Source organism: Bison bison, unplaced genomic scaffold (genome assembly GCF_000754665.1).
Source record: "Bison bison bison isolate TAMUID 2011002044 unplaced genomic scaffold, Bison_UMD1.0 scf7180017864519, whole genome shotgun sequence".
NCBI classification, from domain to species: Eukaryota; Metazoa; Chordata; class Mammalia; order Artiodactyla; family Bovidae; genus Bison; species Bison bison.
In genome coordinates this window covers 19,781,282-19,799,465 of record NW_011495072.1, presented here as the reverse complement: position 1 = coordinate 19,799,465, position 18,184 = coordinate 19,781,282, and the positions used below count along the sequence as shown (strand labels likewise).

Below are 18,184 nucleotides of genomic sequence, written 5' to 3'. Positions count from 1 at the left end.
ACTAGTTACCATGGTTTTGCCTCTGCTTTTTTAAGGAGAGAAAGGTCAAACACCTTTTAGTTATTCAAGTTCAGTTCCTCCTGCCTTTTTGATTTGGCCTAAGACAAAAAGCGCAGTGAATAAACCTTCCCTTCCCTGACTGCTTTGCAGTTGCAGACAAAAGAACATCTATACACAGGAAGAATTAAGCAGCACATTTTAAAATTTGCCCTCATTTTGCTACTAAAAATTTGGAAATGAGATTATTTTCAAATTGGATTATATTTCTCTTTTGTTGTTGTTGTTTAGTCACTCAGTCATATCTGACTCTTTTGTGATTCCATGGACTGTAGCCCACCAGGCTCCTCTGCCCATGGGATTTCCCAGGCAAGAATACTGGAGTGGAGTGGATTGCCATTTCCTTCTCAAGGGGATCTTCCCAACCCAGGGATCAAACCCACATCTACATTGGCAGGCAGATTCTTTACCACTGAGCCACCTGGGAAGCCCTATATTTCTCTTAGTAACTATTTAAATAATTAGTATATATTTCTCTTAGTAGTATACTAATTATTTAAATGGCTTTATTGAGATATCAACATTCAGAAAACGAAGATCATGGCATCTGGTCCCATCACTTCATGGGAAATAGATGGGGAAACAGTGGAAACAGTGTCAGACTTTATTTTTTTGGGCTCCAAAATCAGATGCAGATGATGATTGCAGCCATGAAATTAAAGGATGCTTACTCCTTGGAAGAAAAGTTATGACCAACCTGGATAGCATATTCAAAAGCAGAGACATTACTTTGCCAACAAAGGTCCATCTAGTCAAGGCTATGGTTTTTCCAGTGGTCATGTATGGATGTGAGAGTTAGATTGTGAAGAAAGCTGAGCACCGAAGAATTGATACTTTTGAACTGTGGTGTTGGAGAAGACTCTTGAGAGTCCCTTGGACTGCAAGGAGATCCAACTGTCCATTCTGAAGGAGATCAGCCCTGGGATTTCTTTGGAAGGAATGATGCTAAAGCTGAAACTCCAGTACTTTGGCCACCTCATGCGAAGAGTTGACTCATTGGAAAAGACTCTGATGCTGGGAGGGATTGGGGGCAGGAGGAGAAGGCGACAACAGAGGATGAGATGGCTGGATGGCATCACTGACTCAATGGACGTGAGTTTGAGTGAACTCCAGGAGATGGTGATGGACAGGGAGGCCTGGCGTGCTGCGATTCATGGGGTCACAAAGAGTCGGACACGACTGAGTGACTGACCTGTACTGACTGAGATATCATTGACACATAAAATTATATATATTTAAGGTGTACAACTTATTCTTATATATATATAGATACACACACACACACACACATATATATAAACATTTCAGTATACTAAATTTAAACTTATCTTTTGGCAGCAAACTTGTTTCCAAATGAAATCATATGCAGAATCCTAATATATGAGTCAGGTAACAGTGGTAGGAGCAGCAGCAGCAAACAATTATAATGGTTTATTACTTATTAGATCCTGTACTCTGTGCTTTGCATGCCATAGCATTTGCTTATTTTCTCAATAAATTAAATAATTACTGAGCACTATTTTAGGTTCTGTGTGTATAGCAATGAATAAGATAGATGATGTCTCTGCTGTTCATAGCAGAGAAAATAGTAAGGAGAGACAGATAAAGTAAATAAACTCAGAGCTAATTTAGGATAGTGGTAGTGAAGAGAATACATCAGAAGGACACCTTGTGGTTTCAGTTGGGCACTTGTAGCTGGGCCATCATCCTGGAGGCATTAGATTCCAAACAAAATCTCACTTCACTATTCAAATGATGTGCAATTACTCTTCTGTTTTTCATTGAGGAAACTTGGCAACAGTTCCCCTGATCTTGTTTCACGTTGTGAGGTGTGTGGTGTCACTGCAGAAATAGTTTTTCTCCATATAGATCAACAAGGACGTAGAGAGGTCATATAGACCACGCCTTTAACATCTTTTAAAGTTCACAACAGTGGGTACTGGAGAATTCCAAAGATGGAAGGACAACATACCCCATACTGTGCTAGTGCACTGAGCGCTGTGCAAGCAAAGGAAGAACTTACTCATAAGGACAAAGGAATGGTCAATGTCACTCAGCGACTCTCACTTTTCAAAAGTCTAGATTTGAAAAGCAATGTTCCCTTGTAGTAATCTTTTCAGAAAGCTTTCAAGGATGTTCTCTCCTGGACTTTGTCTGCAGCCTATTCTGTTAAGAAAAGCAATTTTATGTTTCCCCTTTCATCTTAGCCTCACTCTAAGAAATGAATAAAATGGATTGTTTCTTAGGTAACCTCAGCTTTACTATGATTATTTTTCAAGGATGGGCAATTTAAGGTTTGAGAGTACAAATGTCTTCACTGTATATAACCTCTCCCTAAAACAACACATACTGTTAATGTGATGAACCAAACAGAAACCATTATAAATTAATAGTCTTGATTCAAAGACCTTGATTCTTCTAACACTGAATCAAAAGCAAGTCTCATAAAACATATTTTCAGTTCTGCATAAAAATGGCTGGTTACAAGCACTCAGAGTTAAGATTCATCTGACAACTACATTAAAGTATACCCTGATTGAGATCTTAATGTTCATTTTCTACAGCAGAGTAGGAATAACATATTCTAGAATATATATAGCAGTGTCTCTAGTCAATAAAGCAGATTCTGGTTAACTACCTGCCAGTTTAGTGGAGAAAGAGTAATGAAGATTCATCTCTATCGCCTACTATAAATAGACATTGTCAAGGAGAATCCATGAATGACTGTTTTGCTTTTACCAATAATATACTTTTAAGTGGGAGTTTTCCTCCATATCCATCATAGAAATTTCCTCTGTCAGATAGCTTCTAACCCCCTGTTTTCCTTGTATCAAAAATGTTTTGAGAGTTATGAATAATTTATATCTTTGGAAAGACAATGCAAATATTTCATGCAGTTATACAGACCAATAAAGTTATGTAACATGTGTAGTCTGTATAGAAAAGTAAGAACTATATAGATTGCAGTGCAAGCGGCATCTCTGTGCTTTGAGAACAGCTGAATTCTGGGACTTTATTGTTGATGCACTGGAAACAGCCTTAGAACAGATTGGAGAGTGATGACTTCATATAGCTATTTGGATTTCAGTGTATAGCTTTCTTCTGTTCACTGTCTAGAGAAGACTGTACCATCTAATTCACAGCTTTGAGTTTTGAATGGGGAATATGAGAAAGAATACACCTGGATAACCTTCATCTTAGAAAGAATTAAGAACTAAAATGATTTAGTTTCAAAGTATATCTGTAAACCTCCCTGCTGGTCCAGTGGTTAAGAATCTGCCTACCAATGCAGGTGACATGGGTTCGATCCCTGGTCTGGGAAGATCTCACATGCCGGGGAGCAACTAAGCCCATTCACCACAACTACTGAGCCTGTGCTGTAGAGCCCAGGAGCCACAACTACCGAAACTCGAGTGCCCTAGAGCCAGCTCCACAACCAGAGAAGCGACGGCAATGAGAAGCTTGTGCACCACAACTAGAGAAGCCCCCACTCACTGCAACTAGACACAGCCCCTGCACAGCGGTGAAGACTCAGGGCAGCCAAAAATAATACAGAAATAAAATTTAAAGTGACATCTGTCGGTATCTTCTGAAACCCCACTTCATTCCAGAAAGGACCGAGATCCCTGATAGCACAGTCCATGACTCTTTCCATTGTGTTGTGGTAAATTCTGCAAGGCTGCGTCATAAAGTAGTCTACGAGACTGTCACTAAGGTACCTGTATGATAATATAAATATTAATATTGGTATGTTGATTGTTTTTACAACTTTATTAACATTTATTTCACATACCATAAGCTTCACCCATATAAAGTACACAATTCAGTAGCTTTTAGTATCTACACAGAATTATGCAACCAAATCTAATTTTGTAACATTTTTAACACTCTAAAAAGAAGAGTGTTAAACCTACTCATTAGCAGTCACTCTTCACCTCCATTTCCCCTCATTCTCCACCCCAGCACCAAGCTAACACTGATCCACTTTCTATCTCCATAGTTTGCCTATTCTGGACATTTCCTAAAAAGAGATCATACAATATATGGCCTATGTGTCTGGCTTTTTTCACTTAGCATAAATGTTTTCAAGTTTCACCCATGTCATAGTATATAACCATACTTCTTTTTTTATTCCCAAATAACCTTCTATTGTACAGATATACCACATTTTGTTTGTGTTAACAGTTGCTGGACATTTGGGTTGCTTCCACATTTTGCTATTATGAATATTGCTGTTACAAATAATCATGTACATGTTTTTTTGTGAACATATGTTTTCATTTCTTTTGGGCGTGTACCTGGGAGTGGAATGACTGGGTCATTATATCAGAATTTTTAAATATTTGAAAAGTGAGGTATCTTTTAGAAAACCATTATTTGAAATTTTAAGAATTGTTCTTAAATGTGGACCTAAGACAGAGTAGGAAAGTAAATAATGCAATGAAGCAACAATTACAAATTCTCTAGTGTTTGTCTTTAAATGAATGAGGCAATCTGAATTTTCAAAGACCTGCTATTCAGTTATTTACTACATCTTCTACCAGAGTTCCTCAGGAAGAACACTACTGAATGATGAATTCTTTACTCCAGGCTACTTCTTTGGGATTAAAAGCAACAATTATCTAGACAAAAGCTGAAAATAAATAGTCTGGGCTGCTGTCTATGGGGTCGTACAGAGTCGGACAGACTGAAGCGACTTAGTAGCAGAAGCAGCAGCAGCATGAACAAAGACTAGTTTAGCCAGAGCATGGCATGAATGAAGATTAGTTACGTCCTCTGACTCACAAGATAGAAAAGCAATGAGCAGCGTCACGTCATACACTGAGAAGCTGTCATTTTCATTCTAATGCCACAGATGGTAGAAGAATAGTAACTATTCTGCCATTTCACTATGAGATTTGCCTCATATTGTACAGATTGTTTTCTCCTCTGGCTCATCCTCCAAAATACGCACTTGCCAAAAAAACTGATGATTACAGCATATAGATGCTCAGAAAGGGGCCCTTCACCGCCACAAGATAAAAACATTCCAAGGTGGAACACAGAGGCTAATTTAGAACCTGGGGTTCCCTTCTGTGAACATGAAAGAAGAATCAGAAGACATCAGCGTACACCTGATGAGCAGCTTCTGGCCAGGTGACATACATCGTTCTAACTGAGGCGAAGGCATATGTGGCACCCAATTTCAAAAGGACTTTCCTCTTACGGTACCTAGAGCCCGCAGGCTGGCCATGACTCCACATGTTGTACACGCTCTTTCTCCCTACCCACCAGACTCCTACACCCTGCCCTTCTACGGGCAAGACTCTTTCAAACATCCCCTCCCCTGTGCTTCTCTCACCACTCTCCATCCTCAGTGATCCTGGGGATGGGGAACGCAGTGCTACCGGACTTTGTTTCCAGGTATTACAACTATTGGCTGAGCCTCCTTTTTGACTGGGACTGTATTGACGGCCCTTTCTGTCAGGCTCTGCAATCCAGAACAGTGCCTGGCCATTTTTTGAGCAAGGTTCACAATGCTCTGTGGTTGAAAAAAGTGAGGGAATCTATATTTAAACAGTCTTAAACTTCACAATGGGGCTTCCCTGGTGGCTCGGTGGTAAAGAATCCACCTGCTAAAGCAGGAGATGCGGGTTCGGTCCCTGGGTTGGGAAGATCCCTTGGAGAAGGAAATGGCAACCCACTCCAGTGTTCCTGTCTGGGAAATCCCATGGACGGAGGAGCCTGGTAGTCTGTAATCCATGGGGTCACAAAGAGTCAGACACAATGACTAAATAACAACAATAAACTTCACAATGAATCAAAAATGCCTGAAATTAAAAAAAAAAATAAACTCAATCGAGTCAAGACTTAAGAAACCATTCCCTCTATAAAAGACCTGGGTTATCCCAGATGCTAGAGAGTATTCTAAGAAGAGCTTTTACTTTTGTATTTCCCCCCATTCAGGGAATTCATTCTTTTCATTGTATTTTATAAATGCCATTCAGCTTTCTCATTTTCAACCAATGATATCCTCTCCTTCCTAAATGATTTGCCCTCAGTTTTCCTTCTAAAGAACCCATCTATTTTTTTTTTTTACGGTTCTTCTTCTTCTTTTTAAGAAACACCTTTCTTAATACATAAGCTATAATTTTTTAAAGTCTTTATTGAATTTGTTAAAATGTTGCTTCTGTTTTATGTTTTGGGTTTTTGGCCATGAGGCATATGGGATCTTAGCTCCCTGACCAGGGATCGAACCTGCATCCCCTGTATTGGAAGATGAAATTTTAATCACTGGACCAGCAGAGAAGTCCCTAACTCCCATCAGGGAGTCTTAACTCTGATTACTTTTTTCACGAGTCCAAATAATCAACATAAGTTATTTTGTGTTAATGATATTATATAGGAATAAGAAAGGCAGGAATATGAATAGACTTAAAGTAATAAATAATAAAAGGATCCACACAGTATCACAGATTTACCTTGTGGTTTTGCTGTGTTTACAACCAACTGTACAGTGATCTGAACGGATGATTTAGATGCCTACAATCTGGATCTACTGTGTCATGAACTGGCTCTTAGGGTTAAAGTGATTCATCTTTTTTTATCAACAGTATAACTGACTACTACATATATAGGATCACTGATAGCCAATCTAAGTTCTGTTATTTAGAAGGCTTAAGATTGACCTTTCCTGCCCTTTTGAGACTACAGTTCTGAAACAGAATTGCTAAAACATATTGGTAAATAGCTGCATTTACTACAATATCACATTTGAAAAACAGAAGTTGCGGCCACAGGTCATTTCTCACTGCAAGCTATAAGAAAGAATTTCTGTATTGATCACACTAAAAAGCAAGTCCTCCTCCTGGCAGCCAGGATGAGTGAGCCATTCCCTTACAGGTATATCAGGTTCAAATGAACTCTAAAAAACATGTATGTGTGTGTGTATGTGTGTGTGCGTGCATGCACATGTGTGTTCATTTGTTCTTTGCAATCCCATGAACTGTACTGGGATTTCCAAGACAAGAATACTGGAGTGGGTTGCCATTTCCTCCTACAGGGGATCTTCCTGATCCCTGTAGCGATTGAAACTGGGTCTCCTACATTGCAGGAGGATTCTTTACCATTGAGCTACCTGGGAAGCCCATAAAACACAGATAGCAGAAACCAAGGACCTGTGTCTCCACTTTCCTCCCCAGTCTTGACCTATTATCAGTAGCAAAGTCTGCTTGTCAGTCCTGGCATTTTTGTCCCTTCCTAAGGCATCCTGTACAAATCATCAAATTGCTTCTCAATACTTCTTCAGGCAGCTACTCTCAATTAACTAGATTTGCTTTCTCATCATTGATTAAAGAGGAAATAACATATAAATATTATGTAGAAAGTCTTCTTAAAACACTGCCTCCGTCAATACAGCCATTTGTTACTGAGGCAGAGGCCTTCTCTGTCCTCAAAGTGCACAGGTCTCAATTATGCTAGATGTAAGTTTCTTCCAGTCTTGCATCTTCCTCTTGGAATTGCTAACTAACTGTAGCTATTATGATGATAATTATGATGATGATGTTTGAAGATGATCAAACTTATGGACATAGAGCAGGAGAAGGAATGGCCTTATTCCTATGAGGAACATCCACTACTTATAAGGATCCAAGGAGTCAATGCATCCTAAGAAGAAAGCCTAGAAATAGAAAAGCATTTTTAGCTCAGCACAGTGTCATGCAAAATTAGTTCAAGAAATGGGTCAAAAAGAAACCAAGTCTATCTGCAAATACATTATTTTTACCATTCCAGAATATTGAAGCTTTTCATTTGAACTTCTCTCTGTTTTAGTCACAGGAAAGTGGAGGGGAGGAGAGATTGCTGGGTGACAGATCCTTGGAATGTTCTAAAGAATCCTCTTACTTTTTACACAATACTGGTTTTCAGCAATAAACTCACATTCCAAAATCATTTCTCGAAGAGAAACAGATTTTATATGTATGAATTAAATTTGCAAATAGCTTTAGATATCAGACCCAAAATCAATGCAATCCGAATTCATGTGAGCTTCCTAACTTTATTAGAGGAAGGTCAGGATATCCATGATTAGTCCACAAACAAACATTCCTAGGTGCTTACCCAGCCCAGCGCTGTCAGACCCTAGGGTTGATAATGAGTAAGACCTCCAATTCCTGCCCTCACAGAGCTTACCAGTAGTAACAAAAGTTGTCAGACCTCTTTCCTCTGTGTGTTACTTAACATCTCAACTCTTTAGAGACATGGGGATTAAAATGCATCCACCCCATTTTGTAGATAGGATAGCTGAGCCTGAGAATATTAAATGATGCTTCCTGAGCCACAGAAAGAGTAGAGGGTCTGAACAAACTCCCACCTCCCATGTGTCCCACCTTGTATTTTCAGTGTTTTCTGTGTCGTCTCTGTTTTCAGCTTTGTTCTAGTCTACAGGAATAAACTTTTTATTGACTTTATGTTATAGTCTGGAATACTATTTCAATGCATAAGATCTAAAACAGGTGATGCAGTATTTTCTAACAGACCCTGGCTCCAATAAAAACTCTTTATTTCCAAGGAAACAAAAGTATCTCTATAGGAAACATTTTTTTCTCAGATAAAAATACCGGTACTTCACCTGTGTTCATAGTAGCATTATTCACAAGAGTCAAAAGGTGGAAGCAACCCAAATGTCCATTGACAGATGAATGGATAAACAAATGTGGTATAGACATACAATGAAATATTATTCAGCCTTTAAAAATGAAGGGGATTCTGACACATGTTACAGGATGAACCTTGAGGACATCATGCTCAGTAAAATAAGCCAGTACAAAAGGACAAATACTATATGATTTCACTTACGTGAGGAATCTAGAATAGTCCAATTCAAAGAAACAGAAAAGTAGAAGGGTGGCTGCTGGGACCCGGGGAACAGAGAAATGGAGAGTTGTTTAATGGTTGTAGAGTTTCAGTTTTGTAGGATGAAAAAGTTCTTGAGATTGACTGCTCAACAAAGTCAATACACTGAACACTACTGAGCTACACACTTAAAAATGGTTAAGATGGCAGATTTGTGTATTTTACCACAATTTTTAAAAAGTAAAAAGAAAATCCTGGTACTTACCTCATTATGGTAAAGTTCTAATTTTTGAAAAATTTTTCCTTATGGCTTCAGTAATTGATAGGAACAGGCTCTCTTGGCACTATTAAGGGAAATAAAAGAATTTCCTGTGATGTTTTTGTCAATCAGGAGGAATTAAAAAAAATGCTTTAATGCCATGGTCCATAGACTTTGAATTATTTTTAGAACTTAAAATTTTCTATACTGTGTTCTAAATATTGTATGTAGGTGACTAGGTAGATGATATCTTCCTGAGGTTTGTGCTAACATTGCTATATTTTTGTTTTCATCTTTCCCTTAAGTATCCAGAAACAGTAAATCCATATCACCCTGATGATCTAATGTTTACTCATTTGAAACCAGAACATATATGCCATGCAGAAAGGCCTCCAGACGCAGCAACCTGCACTTGTATTCAATTTCTAGACTTTTAAGTGTCTGTAGTTTTATCTACCATCAAAACTCTTTTTTCACTTAAGGTTCATATGGCATTCAATTTGAAGTACTAAAAGAAAAACACAGGGTTTAAAATAGAGTTGCAGGTAAAGGTCAGGATTACTTTACTGAGGAATGACAGATGGCATCCTTCCTATTCCTTACTATTGCCCAAAGGGAGCCAGAACTTTGACTGGAGATGACCTTCTGCCTCTTACTCCTCTGGGCCTTCATTTCTCACAGTCCTCAATTACATGTCTAAGAAGTTAGAGCTTTCCCTCCCATACAGTCCACACAGTTAACCTAATACAATTAATTAGTCAATGATCTAAACAATTATATAAAAGTTCAGGGCAGAAATTCATTCATTAGTTTAAAAATGTTCATGAATATATCTACCTATTTTATAAATTTTATAAACTCATAATATATGAAGGAATTCAGAGCTGATTAGACTTGCAAGATACTGCATCTATAGTGACCATGTGAACAGAGCTGAAGAATCATTTTTGACTTTTCAAACTCATATTCTTTCATGATACAGTTACTGAAGGGACAAAGGGGTGGCTTAGCCTGTATCTAGACTCATCAGGTGACACTTATTTCTCCTCTCTATACCAAAAGCACCCCTTATGTACATCTTAGCATCATATAGTTCTAAAATCCTAGACTGATCTGCCCTGTCCTCACATCTGCTTCCTCTTCCCAAAAAATTCCTCCAGGAACTTTAATTCTCTGCTTAGCTCAGAGTCTAGCACATAGTAGACGCACTAAATGATTGTTGAATGAATGAAAGAAAGTAACTATAACTTTGATATGACAACATATATTGTTGTCATATGTTAACATATTTGGGACAAACATCATTTCAAGATGACAAAACAAACCAGACGTCATTTTCCACTCAGAGAACTCCTGATTTAGTGTCCAATTTATATTTCTAAATTGGAAATTTATATAAACCATTATATTTCTAAGAAAATATTTACAACTGAAGTCGGTAATTATGCCATCAAAGAATGTGAAGTAGCACTGCCATTTTTTGAAAGAAGTTCTTTGCAGGAATAGCTATCTTACGTTTTTGGGAGTAAGCAGTGTAGCAATTTAGGAGTTCCAGAACCAATGTAACTGAAATTAAATTTCAGTTTCTCCAACTTATTTCAAAACTATTTGAAAAACGGTGTTGCAGACTTCTCCATAAACCAACTGAACAATTTCTCATCTGTAGCAATATAGGCAAAATGAAGAATTTATTTTCAAAGGCAGAATATAAAAACACAGGTCAAATTGCAGCTGATCTGGATAAGTTAAGAGAATGCTGGAAATGAGTTGCTGAAATTTAGTTATTTGCATATATACATCTGAACCACCCTCCCCCACCAACCTCTGTCCCCAGTTACATCATATTGAAATAAAGCAGCTTTGGAGGAAAAACTCAACTGCAGTCGAAATATTTATAATACTTAAATATTAACCTAATTTGTACCCATTTAACCTTTCTCCAGCAGTGTAGTTGAGCAAAATTTAGTCTCTGGCTAACACAAAAGCTTCCTAAAAATATAAATAAATGCTACTAACTGAAAATATTTTTATGTTTTTCTGTTTAAATTAAAATAAAGAAATATAGGCCAAGAAAGGCAAAGACAAAATACTCTGTCCAGAACTTAATTTCTGGAATCTAGCTGTTTTTACACAGCAGTTTTAATTAACATGAACATTTTTTAAAAATTGTAGAATACATACATTATATTTTCAAAAATAAAAACACAGAATCACTACCCCACAAACTCATAAAGTTCCAAGAAAGAGAGCAAAACAGAAATATCTTCATTGTTAAAAATTTTTTAACCAGAGAGCATTTTGCTATTTCCTTACCTCTCGTGCAGAAAAGACTGCAGTGAGACCTAGGCGATTTATTTGCTTGCAGCTTGGTTATCATAAAACGCAAGGGGCGTCTCGCTTACTCATTTTTTGCTTTTTCTCCAAACCCAGCAGTTTGCATTCACTCGGCGTCATTCGCTGGATTGATAACCTGGATGAAACGCTGCCCACAAAGAGAGAGCCTAAAGCTGGGGACAGTACCGGGTGGCCGCCCCTCCCTTTCAGTGATGCTCCACTTCCTGTTAGATTAAAAGGCTGTTCCCAAGAAGCTCGGTTTTGTAGTTTCTAGCTCACTTCCAAAAGCCAGTCTTTCCCCCATTGCTCCCTCAACGTAACAAGTTTTAATCATTCAGGTGATGGACCACCTGACCTTACCCAATTTCCCGGATAGACACAGAAGAGGAGTTCCGGAGACCGTGGGGCCCAAGACTGGTCCGCAGGCTCGCCCCTCCACGCTCCGCAAGCCCTCGTGTCCCACCAGCGAGTGAATTTTCCTTGAGCTTCCCTGAAATGGGCAATGGGGTTCTCACGAGAATCAGAGCCGCGGCTCCGGCCTCTGGGATGACCTGGAAGTAAAGGGGACGTGTACGAACTCGAGTTTGGGGTTAACAGAGGATTGAGACGGTCGGGGAATCAGTCAATGCCTTAACCGAATCTCAATTTCAACACGATCTCGTAGGCACTCCTTTCAAAAAGAACTCTTTTTAAATACATTTAACATTCTTTCGGAAGGTATTTGCCTCCTGCGTGACAGTACAGAAAGGTCAGGCGCTGTCTGGGGGCGCAGGGCTGGGTGGATTACTAGGATTTGGGTACTCATAGAGTTCACCCAGCAAAACCATCATCATTTGCGCTTCCTATCATTTGCGTTTCCTGCAGACTGGATTCTTAAGCACTGCTACCGAACAAACCGGGATTTGATGCTAATAGATAGGGCAATGGCTAAAGGGCAGGCGCAGGATGCCAGCACATCTGAGAACAGCAGTGATAGGTAGTCGGAGTGGACGTGAGCGGGCTCTCAACCTTCCGGCCAGCCCAATTCGTGGGTTGCCACCTCAGGATTTTCTTCCTGAGTACAGGTGGCGGGACTTGACTCCAAGTCGGCCCTTGAGACCACCTACAGGATGCCACCTCTCTTTGGCTTCTGTAAAACTCGCCACTCCGCCCTCGGCGGAAGCCCCGCCGCCGCGCAAGTCCCGCCCTCGGCCCCTCCTTCCCCCTTTCCCGTCCCAGGACGCGTTGCGCGGCCCGGGCCGGAAGTCGCCCGGTTCCCGGGTGTCTGTCTGAGTCTGTGTCTGGAAGCGGCGCGCGGCCCGGGACAGGCAGTGGGAATCACATCTGAAGCGTCACCTGTATCACTACCATCTCCCACGGAGCCACTACTGGGAGGGGAGTAGACCCGGCCTTTCGCCGGGCAGAGAAGATGTTGCCTCTGTCCATCAAGGACGATGAATACAAACCACCCAAGTTCAATCTGTTCCGCAAGATCTCAGGCTGGTTTAGGTGCGGGGAACTGTGTTTGCGGGAAGTAGGTGACCGGCACAAGGGGAGAAGGCCCAAATCTAAAGATGGCCCGAGGTCCAGGGAGGGAGCGTCTGGGACACACTCGTTCGTGTGAGGAAAGGAACGTGTGGACTGGGAGGGTCTTGAAAGGGTACCCAGCGTCCGGGTCTGGCACTGCTTTGACTTTCCCCGTTCATCCCCACTTGTATCACGCCTAGGTCTATCCTGTCGGACAAGACGTCTCGGAACCTGTTTTTCTTCCTGTGCCTGAACCTCTCTTTCGCTTTTGTTGAACTACTCTACGGCATCTGGAGCAACTGGTAACCAAATGGGAAAAGGGTTGGGGCGGAAGCAGGGGGTGGGGGAGACGAAGCTCTGTTTGCTTAGTGCCACGTAGCTCTTCACCGGAGGCTCAGGTTTTGCCTTTGCCACCACCTATGCCACTCAGTTGCTTTTTCATATCCACACCAGTCTGGCACGGTTACATTTCTTAAGAGCCGAGGCCATCACGTGCAGCAGTTAAGATTTAGGTCCCCGCCTCTTTTGCCAAGCACCCCCACCCCCGACTCCTTCAAACCAGGGTGACAAGTCCCCTCCTCATTTTGACAGATGGAGAGAGTCTTTTGTTTTTGCACACCTGAGCTTTGCCCACTTTCTTGGAATTGGGATAAATCTTTTTCTTCCCGTTCTGTGGGGGTAGTGGTATTAGGAATTGACCATTAAAATTGTGGGAGAGAATACCTGACATCTTACACTTAATTTAATACTAGTTCTTGAAACGAGGGAGAGGTTTATAAAGGAGATATCTGGAGAAACATGCTTCATTCTCTTTACTTTTATGCTGAAACTCTCAAGGTTTTCTTTTGGTCTTGACTGTGCTTAAAGATCCCACATAGTTTTCTAAAAGCTTTTCATCTCTTGAGTTGGTGGTTTTTGGTGTCACCTTTGATTCTTTTTGTTTTTGTTTTTAACTGCTTTGGGAAGAGGTCTATCCAGTGTAACTCTGTGGAAATGCAGTAATGTTATCCAGGTGTTTGCAGTTGAATGCTTAAGGTCTAGTAAAATTGTTGGGCTAAGGAAAAGATCATCTCACTTCTAGGTGTATTGATTCTTCTTTAAATATCATACTTGTCTTATAATAGCCAACATTTCAAAATTTTATATAAAATTTCAGTTTTTTCTTGGATTCCTTGAAATAGATCTTGGACCCCAAATTTAAGAACCTATGCCATCTATGCTTAATTTTCTATTAATTTAATAAACTAAGTCTCTTATCCTTTAAGGTCCATTTTCAGAGAGAATTGGTGTTTTTGGTCTTTATTGAGATTGAACAATGACATTAGGTGATACCACCAGTTTTTGTGACATGTATACTTTTATATGAAACAGTAGACTTTTAAATTCAAATGTCAATTTAATTTTATCAGAACTACTCAGCAGATTATGCCAGTTACTGGTTTAGTCACCACTCAAATGTAAAAGGCATATTGAAACATAATAAAATCTCAATGTATGTAATAACCCTTTTTAATCATTTGGGGATCAGATATATGTGTCCTGTAATATTAATACCCTTTGATATGTTGTACATGTTAAAAGCATTGTATCGTCTTAGTTTGTATTGAAATAACCGTACTTTATTATAAATATGTAATATTACATATAATATATGATATAATAAATATGTCCTATTACATATAAATATGCAATATTTATGTTTTACATTTTCCTCTTCCTAAGTTATGCCATATTGTGGCGTATGTGCTGGCTATTGTCAAGGGTCTATCTTGGTTTGCCTGTGTACAGTTTTGCTATAGTTATGTTATATTACAGTACATTTCACTGTGGCCTTCCATTGCATAAATTACTAAGTGAGATGTCTTATTCAAGTGATTCATATTTGAAGTACCTAAACCACCTGTCTATGGAAAGTTAGGTATATAGTAATTCTTTTGATCTGTAGAGATCTGTTGAGGAAATCACTAGGACCATTGTTTTCTAGGCGATTAGTCAGTATTCATCAGGATATAAAGAAAACATCAATGGTGCATGGCTTGTTCTGCCTTTAGGTGGCTTGTTCTTTTGACTTTAAGCCTCTTCTCAGTTTACTCCCTTCTTTGTGTTGTATCTTTGCAATCTAGCTCTGAACTACTGTCTGTCATGCCTAGATTAATTAGAGGGTATGCATTACTATGTTAACCTCCACGCCCACAATCATTTATTTTTATCACTTGATTGGGAGTACAAATGTGTTTCTGTTGAAGCCTTAGTGGACCTAGAAGTTGCTTGGGCCTTTTCATAATCTGACTTTTTGTCTTATTTAGACACCACAAATTTGGAGCCCCTTTGTAGACTGATTAGCAGTTTCTTTACATGACTAAATTATCTCTGTTCCTGAAGGTTCAATTAGATTTTAAGTTCCTTGAGTAAATTCCTTACCAAAACTTGTTTTCTGTTTTTGTCATAGTCATTTCTGTGTTCCTTTGTGTTCTGTAAAAGTAGTTTCAAGATGTTATGAGATGTCAAAAGTTTTTTCCATTATGGAATTAAAAGATAGATAAAACACACTTTCTCTTCATGAATAAAGGTTCATAGAAACATTTGACTTCATTGAAATGAATGTTAAATAGTTTTGGTTCTGATTCAGCACCTTCATTTTAAATAAGAACTTAATTTTAGTTGATTTGTATTTTTGATAATGAGACTGTGTCATCAGTGGAGAACAGCTAAGCTCTTTGTATATTTTCCCTTATTAAATATCTAGTACTTTTTACCTTTCCACTAGAATGTAAATGTTATTAAAGTGGAATCTTTTCTATCTTATTCAGGCACCTTACTACATGGCACATAATATGTTTAATACATGTTTGCTGAATGAAAGAACAAAGGGATAATGAATATATGGATTTAGTCTACCAATACTAACCCTGCTAACTATGCTGTTTGGGGCAGGGTTGCAGGGAAGAACATTAAGCCCCTTCTTTCTCTGTTATTTGTAGCAAAATGGTAGGAATACCATATGTGATCTTTTCTTCTATGGTTCTTTTCTTTCTAGCATTTTATTTTCATTTACTTATTTACTGTTGAGTAATCTTGAGGTAGTATAGTATATATAACAATGTGGTTTTGTACTATCTAGGATTAAATTCTTTCTTCAGTTTTAGGAAAACCCCAAATTAGTGACTGCCTGAGGAAAATAAAATTTTATTTCCAAAATGGCTATTACAGTTCCAGCCATCCCTAGCAGCAGAATATCCAGAATGCAGACAAAAAGAGATAAAAAGTATGTACAGTGTCTTTTAAGGAGACTTTTTTGGACACTGGCACACAACACTCTTCACCAGTATTTCAGTGGCTAAACCTTTATCGCATTGTTCATGTCTAGTTGCAAATGTCATCTTTTTTCCAATCAACCAGGTATTCTGAAAGTCATGACTTTTTTTACCAATGATGAAAGGAAATATGTAGGCTCAGAAAGTGGGAACTCTTCTACAGGTGGAATAGTATAAAAGGCCCAAGGAGTTTTCTACTTTCCAGAGTAGTAGAAGAGCTTAGAAGCATCAGTTACCCAAGTATTTTCTACTATACAGTGATTTTTTTCCCCTAGTATCTTAATATAGTTTGCCTTTTTTTGTTGTTGTTTTAATGCTCTTCTATTTTATGTTTACCTCACTGTTTGAATTTTTAATTTTGAATGATATTTTCTACCAAAGCTGTTAACAACCATTTTCCTCTTAGGCATAGAGGAAACTCATCTAACTCTAAAGATAAATGTCTTTGTATTAGCAAAGTAATTACTTGTTTAAGAAATGTTTTAGGCCCTACTAATCACTGTTTCTGTCCTACTTCTGTGTAATAGGTCACAGCATATGTTTGTAAAGTAATTCCTTGGTAAAATGCTTGCACTAGTAACATTTTTTCTATGGCATTAAAGATTTTAAATATCTTGAATTTTTATCGACTTTTACCTTCTGAAAAGACATTACTTACCAGGTTACAGTGATGACTTCTTTTGCTTTTCTGTCTTTTTTTTTTTTAAACTTTAAAAACATAGATTCCTCTTCCATTTTGCTGAGAATTCTACCTTACAGGAAGGGGTTATATGGAATGTAGTGGAGTTGTGGGTTTTTTGCCATAACTCTCATTAGTTTAACAACTTACACAAATATCAGGATTCTAAGGATTTTCTGTTTTCTTGCTAATTAATTGATAGTAAATAGTTTCCCCCTTTCCATCTCATGGAACTCAAGTTGATGATTCCCTGTGTTCAATTTCAAGTTAATCTCTAACAGCCACTATAAACATGCTGTTAGCTTAGTTACCTATAGACCTTTAAATTTTTTATTATGGAAAATGTATGTAAAAGAGAGTTCAGTGGACCTCATGTCTCTGTCACCCACCTTTAATGTTTATTAACATGTGGCCTGTTTTGTTTCATCTGTTATATCTGTCACCATTGAATTGTTTTAATGTGGATACCAGCTACAGTATGATTTCTTACATATCAATAACTACTTCAATTGGGTCTAAAAGATAAGAGTCCCCATTTTTACTATAATCCAATTGCTATTCTTGGACTTCCTGGTAGCTCAGCTGGTAAAGAATCCACCTGCCACGTAGAAGACCCCAGTTCGATTCCTGGGTTGGAAGATACGCTGGAGAAATAGGTTACCCACTCCAGTATTCTTGGACTTCCCTAGTGGCTCAGATGGTAAAGAATCCAGCTGCACTGTGGGAGACCCGGATTCAATCTCTGGGTAGGGAAGATTCCCTGGAGAAGGGAATGGCTACCTACTCCAGTATTCTGGCCTGGAGAATTCATGGACAGAGGAGCCTGGTGGGCTACAGTCCATGGGTTCACAAAGACTTGGACACACTGAGCAACTTTCACTTCACTTCAATGCTATTCTTACCTATAAAAATACATAATTTATGAATATCAAATGTCTAGTGAGTGAGTGTTCATATGTCCCTTATTGTCTCAAATTCTGTTTGAAGTTGGTTTTACAAATCAGAATTTAAACAAGATCTATGGTATTTGACGGAGAAGGCAGTGGCACCCCACTCCAGTACTCTTGCCTGGAAAATCCCATGGACGGAGGAGCCTGGTGGGCTGCAGTCCATGAGGTCGCTAAGAGTTGGACACGACTGAGCGACTTCACTTTCACTTTTCACTTTCATGCATTGGAGAAGGACATGGCAACCCACTCC

At 38.9% G+C, this 18,184-nt stretch overlaps 2 protein-coding genes across 4 annotated transcripts in view; one reads left to right on the top strand and one right to left on the bottom strand.

Annotated features, from left to right (window-relative positions):
• Positions 1–12,005, bottom strand: part of EXTL2 (exostosin-like glycosyltransferase 2) — an 18,094-nt gene extending 6,089 nt beyond the window's left edge. The window contains exons 1-3 of one of the 3 annotated variants that reach the window (XM_010830972.1): positions 11,846–12,005; positions 11,465–11,633; positions 9,158–9,236 (exon numbers count right to left, since the gene is read on the bottom strand). In XM_010830972.1, the coding sequence (XP_010829274.1) occupies positions 9,158–9,162 (5 nt within the window). In that variant the 5' untranslated portion in view covers positions 9,163–9,236; positions 11,465–11,633; positions 11,846–12,005. Of the gene's footprint in view, positions 1–9,157; positions 9,240–11,464; positions 11,786–11,845 lie in introns of those variants that run through there. The other 2 variants (XM_010830971.1, XM_010830970.1) reach the window with 2 other exon arrangements.
• A 701-nt stretch (positions 12,006–12,706) lies between these two features.
• Positions 12,707–18,184, top strand: part of SLC30A7 (solute carrier family 30 (zinc transporter), member 7) — a 100,022-nt gene continuing 94,544 nt past the window's right edge. Inside the window, exons 1-2 of the mRNA XM_010830969.1 lie at positions 12,707–12,973; positions 13,192–13,293. Coding sequence (XP_010829271.1) covers positions 12,894–12,973; positions 13,192–13,293 — 182 coding nt within the window. The 5' untranslated portion in view covers positions 12,707–12,893. The remainder of the gene's footprint in view (positions 12,974–13,191; positions 13,294–18,184) is intronic.